Source organism: Buceros rhinoceros, unplaced genomic scaffold (genome assembly GCF_000710305.1).
Source record: "Buceros rhinoceros silvestris isolate BGI_N320 unplaced genomic scaffold, ASM71030v1 scaffold3328, whole genome shotgun sequence".
NCBI lineage: Eukaryota > Metazoa > Chordata > Aves > Bucerotiformes > Bucerotidae > Buceros > Buceros rhinoceros.
In genome coordinates this window covers 16,932-29,895 of record NW_010427258.1, presented here as the reverse complement: position 1 = coordinate 29,895, position 12,964 = coordinate 16,932, and the positions used below count along the sequence as shown (strand labels likewise).

The 12,964-nt window shown below is 43.4% G+C and overlaps 1 protein-coding gene across 1 annotated transcript in view; it reads left to right on the top strand.

The window, feature by feature from the left end:
* Positions 1-12,964, top strand: part of PHACTR3 (phosphatase and actin regulator 3) — a 23,445-nt gene that overhangs the window by 9,138 nt on the left and 1,343 nt on the right. Inside the window, exons 4-6 of the mRNA XM_010141797.1 lie at positions 1,789-1,992; positions 5,836-6,097; positions 7,082-7,329. Of these exons, the coding sequence (XP_010140099.1) occupies positions 1,789-1,992; positions 5,836-6,097; positions 7,082-7,329 (714 nt within the window). The remainder of the gene's footprint in view (positions 1-1,788; positions 1,993-5,835; positions 6,098-7,081; positions 7,330-12,964) is intronic.

The following is a 12,964-nucleotide window of genomic DNA, read 5'->3' as shown; positions in this document are numbered from 1 at the left end:
TATTTAGACAATTCAGAATGCTAAAAGGAGTTGGATTTGCCACCTATCCAGTCCAAGCAGTCTGGATCTCTCTCATGCTCATGCTCTACAGTACTGCATCCAGCTCTGGGGTCCTCAGCCCAGGAGAGATGTGGACCTGTGGTGTGGGTCTAGAGGACACCACAACAATGATCGAAGGGCCGGAACATCTCTGCTGTGAAGAAAGGCTGACAGAGCTGGGGTTGCTCATTCTGCAGAAGAGGAGACTCTGGGGAGACCTTATAGCAGACTTGTAATAAGTACTTAAAGGAGAACTACAAGGAAGTTGGGGACAAACTTTTTATCAGGGCCTGTTGTGACAGAACAAGGGGTGATGGTTTGAAAGCGCAAGAGGGAGATTCACACTAGAGATAAGGAAGAAATTGTTTACAGTCAGGATGGTGAGACCTGGCCCAGACTGCCTGGAGAGGTGGTAGATGCCCCATCGCTGGAAATATTCCAGGTCAGACTGGATCCTGGGGATCCGAGCAACCTGCTCTAGTTAAAGATGTCCCTGCTCACTGCAGGGGGGTTGGACCAGAGTTTTAAAGGTCCTTTCCAACCCAAGCCATTCTATGATTATATGCTGAGGATAGACTTAAAAACCGATCTCCCAGTTTGGATGAGTGCTTCACCTGCTAGGGTGGGAAGACTAACCCTCGTGGGGTTATTGTGGTTCCCGCCACCCATAGTAGCTGGCAATGTCATTTGGAGAGAACCTGGCTGTGGCTGGGGTCCTGGATCAAAGTCAGCCTCAGGCCTCTCTGTAGGTCCCCGTGTACGCCAAGGCAGAGATCAGGATGTGTAACTGAGGCACTGTGCAAGTTCAAGCACTGCCAGAGTCAGCTGGTATCTGAGCAGGATTCAAGGGTGTTAATTTTGGACTTCATCACTCAAATTCCACTTACGTCTTACTTCAGCCTCATGTCTTTCTGGATCTATGCCCCTGTGCCCTCATCACAGCCAGGTCAATTTGATGAACTGCTCAGTGATTCAGTAATTTTAAGATCTAGGTACTTTTGCCACATTACAGGAGACGATTCTGAAATGCTCACTGCTCATCATCATCTCAAATTAAGGTTTTGATAAGTGAAGTTTTTCTTAAGAACCTCACCGATTCTCTGTTCTGCACTAGCTGATGAGATGCAATGGCAAATCTTTTTTACGGCAGGTTTTTCCTGGTTAACAACTTTAACCTCAGGAAAGATTCAATAGTTCTGGAGTCAGGTACCGTAAGAAAAGACTTGGGACATAAGTCAAAGTCATGTATTAAATAAGATAAAAATTAAATTGTGAAAATAAATGCACACCACAAACAATTGGAAAGTCAGCTTTCGTGTAATATTAGCCATTTGATACTCTTTGCCCTTTGGCTTTGTGTTCCTAGCACAGAAAAGTGCTCAGTAACTGTGCCACTGCAGCTGCATGCTGTAACAAAATTCATTGCAGTTCTTGAAAGTTGCTTTGCCTTGATGTCTTAGTTATCAAAAAAAAAAAAAAAGGAGAAAAAGGCTTTAGGGAAGTGAGGGAATTTCAGCGGTTTTCTCGGGAACATCAAAACTAACAGTTCTTCAATATCCTGATACATTTCATTCTTTACCTGCCTTGGCTGGTTGGCTATTTCACACAGTAACTATTTTCAGTATGGAAAAGAAGTGCCTCTAGCTGTGTGCCATGTGTTCTGTTTCTCTGAATGTTCCTGGCATTGTCCCCTGGCCTATCATTATTACTAACTTCATGTTCCATTAATTTTCCTCATCTTTCTACTAGCCAAGAAACCTTCAGCACCCTCAGAAGAATTAGAAGATGCCAGCCTGCCAGCATCTGAAGACAGTCCACAAGCCTTACTTGCATCTGAATCCACAGACTCCCCCCAGAAACCGACGGAAAGAAGCCCAGCACAGCTTCCCAGCCCTCCGTTGCTCCCAGCTCCGCCACCTAAAGCAATCTCCAAAATCACAAAGGGCATGACAGGTCAGTCATTACTGGTCAGTGAAGACTTTTCCATCCCTCACATCTCGTCTGCCTCCACAGCACAGTATGTAATTCTTTTCTTGCATCCTTTTTTAAGCCAATTGCTGCAAACTGCTGTGAACTGGGCTAGTTATACTGAGTGAACAGAATGCCAATTATTTCCATGAACTGAGTGGTTCTGTTGCCTGATAACAACGGACTGATCTTTGAACTCACATATTTATCTGAGTCTCCTGGGGGATTATTTGTTGCAAGTCTATTGCACTAAACGCACATAAAACAAATTAAACCAACTGCAAACATCAGCTGAATCAGATGCTCATATCGATATGCCATAAAACACGTGGAAGAGTTAAATGTTTTCATCACCAGACTCCGGCTGGGCAACAGTACAAGAACCAAAACCCAGTTCAGGCCAATAGGTTCTGTAGTGGTTTCTGAAGGGTTTGCTCTCTAGGTAGGTCTAAACTAGAGCTATGAAGGCTGCTCTAGTTGCACAGAACACACACAAGTGATACACCTGGCTCCCACAGCCCAAAACTCTGTGCCAGACTTCATTGAGCGCTTCAAGCGAGTTCCTCTGGGCCCCATTTCCAAGAGTATTGCCAATGTTGTTACGTTCTCCAACATTCTGGCACTGCAGAAAAGGTGTCAAAGTGAACATGATTTTAGTTTGTTCCAATTTTAGGGCTCCTACATATGGTAAAAGCAGTTAAAAGGGCCTTACTGCAAATTAGAATCAAGTCCTGACATCTAAATGTCAGACCTGTTGGATATTTAGACCTTTACATGACAGCCATTATCTCAGCCCTGATTTGCATCCACACTCATCTACTGGCACAGTGAACAGGATTTTCAAAGTCACCAGGAAACAAAACATCAGAGGGGCATTGTGATGTGACCATTAGAGTTCACAGAAAATACTGAATGTCAGTCTTTTTGAGGAAAATTACAAGTATTTAATTCCCATGGAAAATATCCATATTTTGTCCATGCTTAAAACCCATAAGAGTTTAAGTGGGAGCTGGACTCAAAACAGTATCCTACTATTCCTTGGGAGCTGCTATTCAGATTGCTTCTACACTCTCAGGCTCTATCCTGGCCCTTCTACCTTGCAATATGACCAGGCACAACCAGGACACCTCTGTGACTTTGCTCAGCTGATGAGAAGGCCACATCTGCACGACGTGGGCTATTGGGAAAGCCTGACCCATGCAGGGTGACGAGCTTACAGGCGCTTCACTGCATTCTGAGTCAGATATTTTGCTGCTTAACCAAAGCACTTCCTGTAACATCCAAGATATTCTGAGTTTTGGTATTTCATTCTCATTCAAAATTTTCCACAAAGAACAACTCGTAGTTTTCTCAGTGATCCAGTAACTATGGACCCTTTTCAACAGTGATTATGCATTTGTTTATTTTTGTGTGGATGTAGCGGCACTGGTCAGTTAAGGCTAAACAAACACTGTCAATGAGAGAAAGGGAATACAAATGCGTGGGGAGAGAGAAAGAGCAGTTATGACAGAAAAGGAAGATGAAGAGGTTGAAAAGCTCTTTTGTGTTTATTCCCTCCCTCCCCACCCCCATTCCCCTCCCAACAATGTTAGAGATGCTGTTAGCAAAGGAGTGAGGAATAAGCCAAGCACCAATTAATCACAGAGAGACGGGGAACAGGGCAAGGTGCCAAGACATCACTTTGCAAGATTGTTCACTGAACAGCTGTCATTAGGACAAATAAGGTGTGATCTACGGAAACTCTCAACTCTCAGTATTGGCCCAAGCTGCAATGAGGACAAAACTGGCCCTTGACCTGTTCCAGGAACAAGAAGTTATAAAGATAAAACAAAGTCTCTTCCTTCTCTGCTTTGGGGTTGAGCTGAACCCAGGGTTCTTGCTCTGAGAAAACACTGTGCAGCAGTAGAAAGTGACTTAAGAAGTGGTTTTTTTCATCCTCTCAGGCCAAGATTCAACAGGCGATGACTGATTGTAAATGTCCAGTGTGCATCTCCACAGTGGCACATAGTCAAAATTCCCTTGAGTGCCAAAACCCATCTTTGCTTAGCAGAGGTTGGCTGCCCGTTGGCCACAGCAACCATCCTGATCAGCATAGGAGGAGCTCTGGGGTGGGAAGGCATCTCATTGCCAAGGCATTGCACACTGGGCACCTAGACCCTTGAAGAATTGTTCTTGCACTTTCAGACAGATTTTAAACAGGGTAACATTGGAACTAGCTTGACCCCTGTCTCCTGGATACATAGAGAGATGAATGAAGCTCCAGCCACTGATGAGGGTTCTGGGTTGGAGGGAGAGAAATATGCAAAAACGCCTCCCCAAAATTAAAAAAAAAAAAGCTAGACCTTTCTTACAGTATGAAGAAGATTTTATCATGGATGCCACTCTCCTCATTGAAGGATGCTCTACTTCTTGCCCCACAAAAGTGAAAAAGATACCAGGCTTAGTGTTGTCACTCTCAAATTTATGATATTTGATTTCGGTTATGGCTATAGGAGCTGTTCTTCCTCCTTAGGCTTTGGCAGTTGTCCTCAATAACTCTGCCTTCCAACCTCCAGATCCCCAGCTGCTTGCAGCACTATCCTTACAGAGCTGTACCAGATTTCCAGCAGTGGACTGAAGTAAAAACAAGTAGTTGGTAACCATTATGTAGGATGCTGGGTCTGAGAGGAAATACTTGATAACTGAAGTTAACATTCAAGCCTACTTTTGTCCTCTCCAGTTTTCTAGGAAGTTATCCTGCTAATAGGAACCCAGTCGGTTTTACATGGGTATTTCAGGATAATCCTGGCCTGGGCAGAAGTTTTTCCCTGCTGTGAGTGGAAGGATTTGTCTCAAAAGTACGAGAAAAACAGTTGAAAAATATCTGCGAAAGCAAGTGTGGACAAAAGCCGTACAAGCGGTGTCGTTTTAAATGCCTGGTTAGAACACTAGGTGGCAACAAGAGAAAAGAAATGCTCTTCTGAGGGACACACTAGCACTGCCTTTTTACACCCTGGCTGAGCCACTGGTGTAGTCACTGTCGCATGCCCGGGGCTTGGGGGCGAGATATAAGGGACAGGGAAAAGGGGAAGACAACTGCAGACCCGGAAAACCAATCAGCACCTTTTTCAGGCCAGAAGTTCAGTTATCTTAAGAGCGTAAAACCAGCAAATTTACGACGAGGGAAATGACCACTGTGTTTTGGACTCAGGTGCTACAGAAACGTATGTATCACAGTCTAACTTCCAACAAAATGCTGTCATGTCATAAAAAAATATCTGAATCTGGGGGCCAAAAAATATTAGATTGTCCTACTCTTCTTTTTTCTTCTTGGTGCTTAATAGCACATCTTTAATTTGGACTTCATTTGTTAAGTTTTGTTATGCAAACATTACCCTCATATTATAATGATTTTGGCATTTCCTCAACTGACATATGAAAGACAGAGGTCTAAGCTGTGCACCAATCACAGAGGAGCAGATAATAGACACTGGGACACTTTGTCCTGACTGAGAACCAGAGTACATAAATTTTAATACAGTCTGCCAGAGTTCAGCAGAGAAAGTGCTAGACTGGCAAAGCACCACAGCACAAAGCAGCGGTGGTTCGGAGGAACAGTGCTGGCAAGCAAGAATGCCTTGGTGGGCTGGGAAAAAGGAGAATCTGATCCTGTGGGAAAGAGGGGAAATGGGTCAGGCATCTATTTTCTTAGATCAAAGATCTGGATCTAGGTGGTACGAGCCTTTTGAATTCAGATAGTTGCTCAACTTAACCACTTACCTCCCAGCAAGAACAAAAGATCAATATAACAACAAATTAATCTCTTACCCTCTTGTGTTTTGACAGCAGGAAGTGAAATAGATGACCCAGCCATGAAATCTCCTCCTTCCACCATCCTGAAGAATTATGTCATTGTTGGTTCCACCCAAATCTCAGGACAAGCTGCCCTCTTCCATCCCTCTGGCCAGAAAAGTTCAGATTCTCATGTCAGAGGACAGGTAACACCGCCAACTGGTTCCCCTCACCTGGCTGCTGTCCACCTGCCTTTACCTCCCAGCAGAGTCATTGAAGAACTCCACAGGGCTCTGGCCACCAAACACCGGCAGGACAGGTACATACAGCCTCTTGGTTAAATGAGTGCACGAGGAAAGTCGTTCCACTGAATCGTTTTTCTTGGTAAATGTTCCCACCCTGTTATCAGCATTTTATTTACTCCTATGGCTTGGGCTTGCTTTCCTCTTGATGTCGCTACTTTGAACATCCAGCTGTGGTTAAAGCGATATGGCAGTTACTTCAAAGAACGTTTTTCCTTTATAAGGAGGCCTCTGTGACATGGAAGTAGGTTTTCATACAGGTAGAATCATTTGATAATCCCTGACCTAATGCAAAAGAAAATCTCCCACAAGATACCAAGTCAGAGCAGCTAAGACACGTGCTGCTCTAGACACCAGTAGTCTACAAAGGAGCAATGCTGCTGTCCCAGTATACACCTCTTGGCTTATACACGAGCATATACGGTATCCATCTTTCATGCAAATGCTCGTGTGGGGTATATTGGGTTCCTTGTCTGGTTTTCATTATAAATTCCCCTATGTATTAGCGGAGGACAGAGATAACCTTTTCCATCACTGAGCTTTGGAGTTAAGCTGGTAACATTTCTCAATTCTTTAACAGCTATTGTCACGGGGAATAGATTCATCTGATATTATTTCCAGGCCCTCTCAAACCTGTGTCATGATCATAAAATATCAGAATGGTAATATAACATGCCATGTATGTTTTGTATTAGAAGGACATGCTATGCATTTTTGCCAGATCAGCAGAGATATATAGCACATGGCTACATATCAAAGAAATACGTTAGTCACCACCCTTTTGTACCTTATATTTACAACAGAGATAGAAAAGTAGATCCATGTTAGTCGTTCTCAACACAGCCTTGAGAATGCCACCCTGTGTTGTCGCATGCTGAACTCTCTGCCCCGGCCTTTACGAGCTACAAGACATTCTGCTCATTCTCATATAATGATAAGTCCTTACCATGGCAATAAAAGAGTCTTTTGTAAAAACTGAGCTGTGCACCTTCCACCCACAGCTTCCATGGAAGAGAAAGCAAAGGCTCTCCAAAAAAACGAGTGGATGTCCGTCCATCCAGAACATCTAGCATTGAGCGCAACAAAGAAAAGGAGAACTCGCTGAGTTACAGCAGTGATTCAGAAAATAAGCGGAACTCAGTTAAAGAGTCGGATGAGAACAAAGAAAACATGATCATGAACTCAGAGCTCAAGGAAGACTCTGTTTTTTATCAGGATGAGGAAGTTTTGAATGACTCCGTTATTTCTGGTAAGGAAAGTCACTTATTCTATTCTAAGGTACACTGTCATAGCCTAACTAAACGAGGCAGCATGCAGCAGAAAATAGTGAGCAGCATAAATTCCTCTATTGTCACAGCAACGTTTTAAGGATTCTGGTGAAAAGCTAAAGTTAGGTTTGAGTCCTAGTAATTGTGATCATGTTTGTCTTGGTAGGTACTGCCTGCTCAGATGACATTTAGAGTTACGTTGATAAGTCAATGTACCCTTCGTACTAGTGTGTACAAGTGGCAGCCCTTGCAGACACATCTCAGCAGGCGAAGCTTTCTGCACAGCCAGTGCCAACGCTGCGGCTCTTTGGGGAACACCCCATTTCAGGACTATTATTCCAGTGCAGTGATGGTACAGCAAAAAGTAGAAGACACCAATGAATCTAGGAAGGACAAACGTCTAGAGAAAATACCTTAAAGACAAAAGTTGCTCTCCATTTGATCCATTTTACCCTTTCTTGAAACATACGGGAAATGAATGGTATAATCCTGAGCAATTATTTAAGTGGGCTTTGGCAAAATAATCAGCTCTCATTAGAAAATTTATTTTTCATTCAAGATTTTAGTGTTTTCTATGTTAGCAAGACAAAGATTCGGTCTGAAACAAATCCTTCAATCTCTTCATCAATGCATTAAAATAAGGCAGGATGAGAAAAAAAAATAATTAAAAAATTGTTATACCAGATCGAGGATGAATTTTTAAAGGTGTCTATTAGAAACGAGACAGGACACCTAAGTTCTGGTCCTGTGTCTTAAGACACCTAGTAACTGAATAGACTACTGAGGTAAGGCACAAGAAAAGTGAATCCTTTGCATAACTGCTGTGCATATAAGTTTAACTTAAGAAAATAAAAATCACCTTTTAAGTTCTATCTATTTCTGACTATGTGTTGCTCCTGATTATAAAAGTGGTCTCCTTTGGTTTAAATTCTTAGAGTTAGAGGCAGCCAGGCAAAAAATAAGTTATCCCCTACTAGTACAAACGGTTGAATATTTTACCATTGAAGATGAAAACTCTGTATATTTAACAAACAATTATTCACTGGCTGTGAAGGCAGAAATTATGACGATAGAAGGACATTGGTTATTGCACAAATCGCAGTGATATCTAAAAGCAGCTCTTGGCTTTCCACAGTCAGTGTTAGAGTTCTGAAAGATTTCTGCTCACTACAGTTGAACAACAGTGGTGTTGCGTTGGTGACGGCTTAAGAATGATTTAAACGCAGCAGTTTTATGGGGCAATATCAGACCAGCTGAGATGATGAGAAAAGCAGACCTCTTTCAAAGACATTTCAGCTTTTTTGTAGCTGCAACAATTTTCCTGCTCAACACAGAAGATACTGAAATCTGCCTTTTGAAATACTGGCTACACAACATGAAATAAAAAGAAATGAGACTGAACAGAAAACGTTTCCCCCTCAGCTCGAACTGCACCTTAATGAGAACGTTAGGTAACGTACGAATCTCATAAGGAGATACACAGACAGCCAGTCCGATGCCTTACCTGACGGGCTGAAAATTCAAAGGTTTGTTGTGAAGTCAGGTAGAGTGGTGATTATATACCGAGTAGTATTTACCTGCAGATGTGTACTGAGGGCAAAGAGAGTAAACAAAGATGGTTTATCATTTAATAAAGCAGTCCCAGATATGAATACAACCTTTTTCCTATGCAAAACACTTCCCTGCTTCAACAGAAATAATTTTGGGGCAGATTTTTCTCTCATTTCTTTGTTTGCAGCTACACAGCCTCCTTCCTCATGATTAATTTGTCTCACCCTTGGACATTCAAGTCTCTTCACATCTAAACATCACTCTCTGCACCAGGAAGCCCGTGCCATACACTCCTAAAACTCACCCAAGTCATCACAGCGTGATGATGCATAAGGTCATTATATTTACAATGGCTGAAGATGGCTGTGGACTGCTTGCCCTTGCAGATTGTAAATGCACTATTACAAAAGCCCTGATTTCTTGTACAAGCCTGGTGCTTGCTCTGCTGATGTTTAAGTTCAGGCACATTTCAGGGCCACAACAAAAACCCAGGCCATGCAAAGTTCTGGCTGTGTGATGTCTAAGGAGGCTGCCATGGGCAGGCACGCTGGTAACCACAGCCTCTTAAACCACAGGAGTGCTGGTCTGGAGTGGTATAACCTCAGCCCCTGAGGAGACAACAGCTGTGGGGATACTGCTGCAAGCTGGGACAGCAGACATCTCTGGTCTTGACACTGCGTGGCACTGCTTGTGCCAGGATTCATTCAAATGGAGCCGTTTGCATTTCAGAGAGGATGGACAGATGCAGTAGAGACAGGGAGAGCAACAGAATAACCCCCTGAAAAGCTCCAGATCCCTTCTGGGCTGGTTTGCAAGTCAGGAGGTAAACCTATCCATTAATCCAAGGCTGCTTTACAAATAGTGAGCTGCCTTAGTACGTCACTAACTTTGCCATTGCCACTGCGGCGCAGAACAGTGCATCAGTGCAACAGCCCCATGTTACAGGGAGTTTGGGAAACTCTGGAAAAAGTGAGGAATTGTACTTCGGCTTTCCATTAGCAGCCTAATCAATAAATCATTCTCTGTAATCTCTGAAAACACGAAGGCAAGACTGTAGTCCTGTGCACAAGCTTAAAAAACAGCGTACCTAGCATGGAATCCACAACTGGTAACTAGAGCAAGCAAGGTCTCACACTTCACGCAGTATTAGGATTTCCCTTTTGCTTGATGGCAAAATGTAAACATACAGGAAATTAAATTTCATGATTCGATTGAATTAAAGCAGGTACCTTTGTCAGGAACCTGCAGATGAAGCATGAAAAGGGTGTGAATTTTCAAAGCATTTATTGTTGACCTAGCTGAGCTGCCATAAAACATGAAAAAAGCCACAGCCAAGATCCTGCCTGAGATACCTTTGTCATGGGGCAGACCAGCATTGAATATGCTTTATTGACCAGGAAAAATAACCCTTAGAAAGAAAATACTTCAATAAGGGCATTTAGGTTCACTTTCTACTGAGATAGTGATCAGGAAGGAACTTGCCTCAGGGTGCTGAAAATGGATGGGGGGAAAACTAGTTTGGGGCTTTTTTCCTCTTTGTTCTCTGGTTTGTTATGTTTATTTGTTTATTAATTTTGAAACATTAGATATGGGTTTCTGCAGCAGGTGGAATAACAGATCTGGCCACCAATGGGCTGGTCAAGATGAAAACATGAACCACACAGTGTTTCCTGGTGTGCCTTCCTGAAGAGGGTAACATCAGCTCCCTCTTTTCACTTTGTTGGGCAGGTGTTATTTTTTCAGGGATTAACCCAGTTGGTTAGGCATAGGGAATGGCTCCCTAGACTAGCAGGTTAGCTTAATCCAGATCTCTTGCATTTTTATTTGGTGAAATACCCTAAAGATTAATCGGTGCCCAGCACATATGCACCACGGGAGTGGCTATAGCATAAGCCTTTTAGAAATCCAGACAGCTGGATGAAGTGAGCGCAGCTTCTCCTGAGTGTGCTGTATGTTCTTCACTCCTCTAACACAACAGCAGGATTTGGGGGAGAGGTGAGATTTTTCAGATATGATTTGTGTTTTTAATGCCACGAAGTCATAGACTAAGTGTGCAGCAGAGCAGCCTGGGAGCAGTCAAGGTCCTGAAGAGCAGCTTCATTTTACTGTGGTTCAAGTGAAATATTGCATTGTTCCATCACTCTTTGAAATACAGGTCTCTAGGGCAGACACTGCACTAGCCTAACCCAGCGTCTCCACATCGCCTTCAAAACCTGCCTTGCAAAAAGCTCCAGTCTTTTAACCGCTGAGCACCAGTTTCAAATGGCCTTCAATGAGACGAGGGGCAGCAGAAAATGAGCCCTGACCTCATCTGAGCAAATAATCTCTGCGATTCTAGCCCTCGTCCTGCCGCAGTTCAAAGGCATGGCATGGCATGTACTTCTAGACCAGCCTGAAGGGAGCAGGCGAGGTCCCACACGCTCAGACCTTAGCTCTCACTAACTACTGGGGGAATAACCATCCACGGTGCATCTCAAAACAAAAAAGCATTCACTGCACACGTAGAGCTCCCTTGTTTCCTTCTAAGCAGTTCTGGACAGAGATAATGCATGTGCTGTGTAGTGTATACATATATTGCTTTCAGTGCACCCAGGATGCACTGAGGCGTCTCTAACGCACTGCGCAGATGGCCAGCACACGGCTGGTTCGTCTATCATGTTCTGGAGACACCGGGCTTAACGTGCACGTGCAGTCTCTCCACAGCTATCTCCTGACACGACCAAATTCCTCTTACGGCCTCTTCAAAATTTCCAGGTGAAAGTGAGAACATGTTCAGGGACATCTGGCAGTTTGCTAACCCCAAATGTGCTTCAGATTGTTTCCAGAAGGAATTCTGTTGGTTCCGGTGCTGTACGGATGGAGCACTGCAAACGCCCACTCTGCACCCACTCCCAGTGCGATGGAAGCTTGAAAAACCTTGACAGAGTCCCAAGTCTGTGGCTTCATGAGCCAAACGTTTCTCGTGAAGTCATGTATTTATTCAGTTAGCAGAAGGCTCTGTGTGGCATTAGCCAAATCATTTAACTTTACGCATCTGTTAAATGTATACCTACTACTTCACAGAGGGCTGCGTGGTTTAATGTAATTAATGTTTGCAGCAGGCTTTGAAAGCATTAGGAGGAAGGTGCTAAGCAAGGGCACAGCTTTTAGACTCTAAGCGGGGTTTTGAGCTGATTATGGTTTCTATGAAGTTTAATTTTAGACCTCTGCAACTATCAAGAGACTTGTCTCTGCTCACACAGAGAGACTGTAACTACTCTCTACCACAGTCTTCCCAACACACACGTGTGGATGCAGTGTAGAATCCTCCCCACTGTATAAAGAAATTTGAGAGCAGTACTGATAATAATAATGTAGGTCCATAGATCCCTAGCAAATAAAACCCCGGTATTTGGGAATGAGAATCTATTTAGGATTTAGAATCTTGCCAACCTCCAGAGCATCCTTTAAAAAATAGACTTTAATCCTATCTCAAATGCCAAATAAAAATACCAATTAAATGTCATTTTCTTTAAAAATGAGGTGACCTTTTCTACAAAAGGTGAAGCATTAAATAAAAAAACGCTTCTTTAAAGTAAAAAGGAACCAAACCAAAATAACCTCCTATTACACACCACACTCTCAACATGAAGTAAATACAAAGATTTACCAGTAGCTCTTGCGCACCCTGACAATACTCAACCCCATCTGACTAGTGCTGCTCTGCAGTGATGATTTTCAGGCTTTGCCGGAGGCCTGGACTGGACACCAGCAAAGCCAGTACAGCACAGTAGAGGTGTGCAGGTGTAAACTAACTTACTTACAGCCTGCCTGTGACGTGATTGCTGGAAGGCTCCAGTCCTACCAGTAAGGCTCAGCAGCTCACTGGTTTTAATAGCACTTCTCTCTTGTCCCCATCACCAGCAAGCTACCCCTCATCAAATACAGACACCACCTCAGACCTCCAGTCTGCATTTGAGAGCAAAGATGGCTTTCTACTTTACAGCCATTTTACAGTGTACCTTTCCGAACACCTGCCAAAATGGTTTTATAAGCTCAGGAATCCAGTTTTTGTTTGTTTGTCCT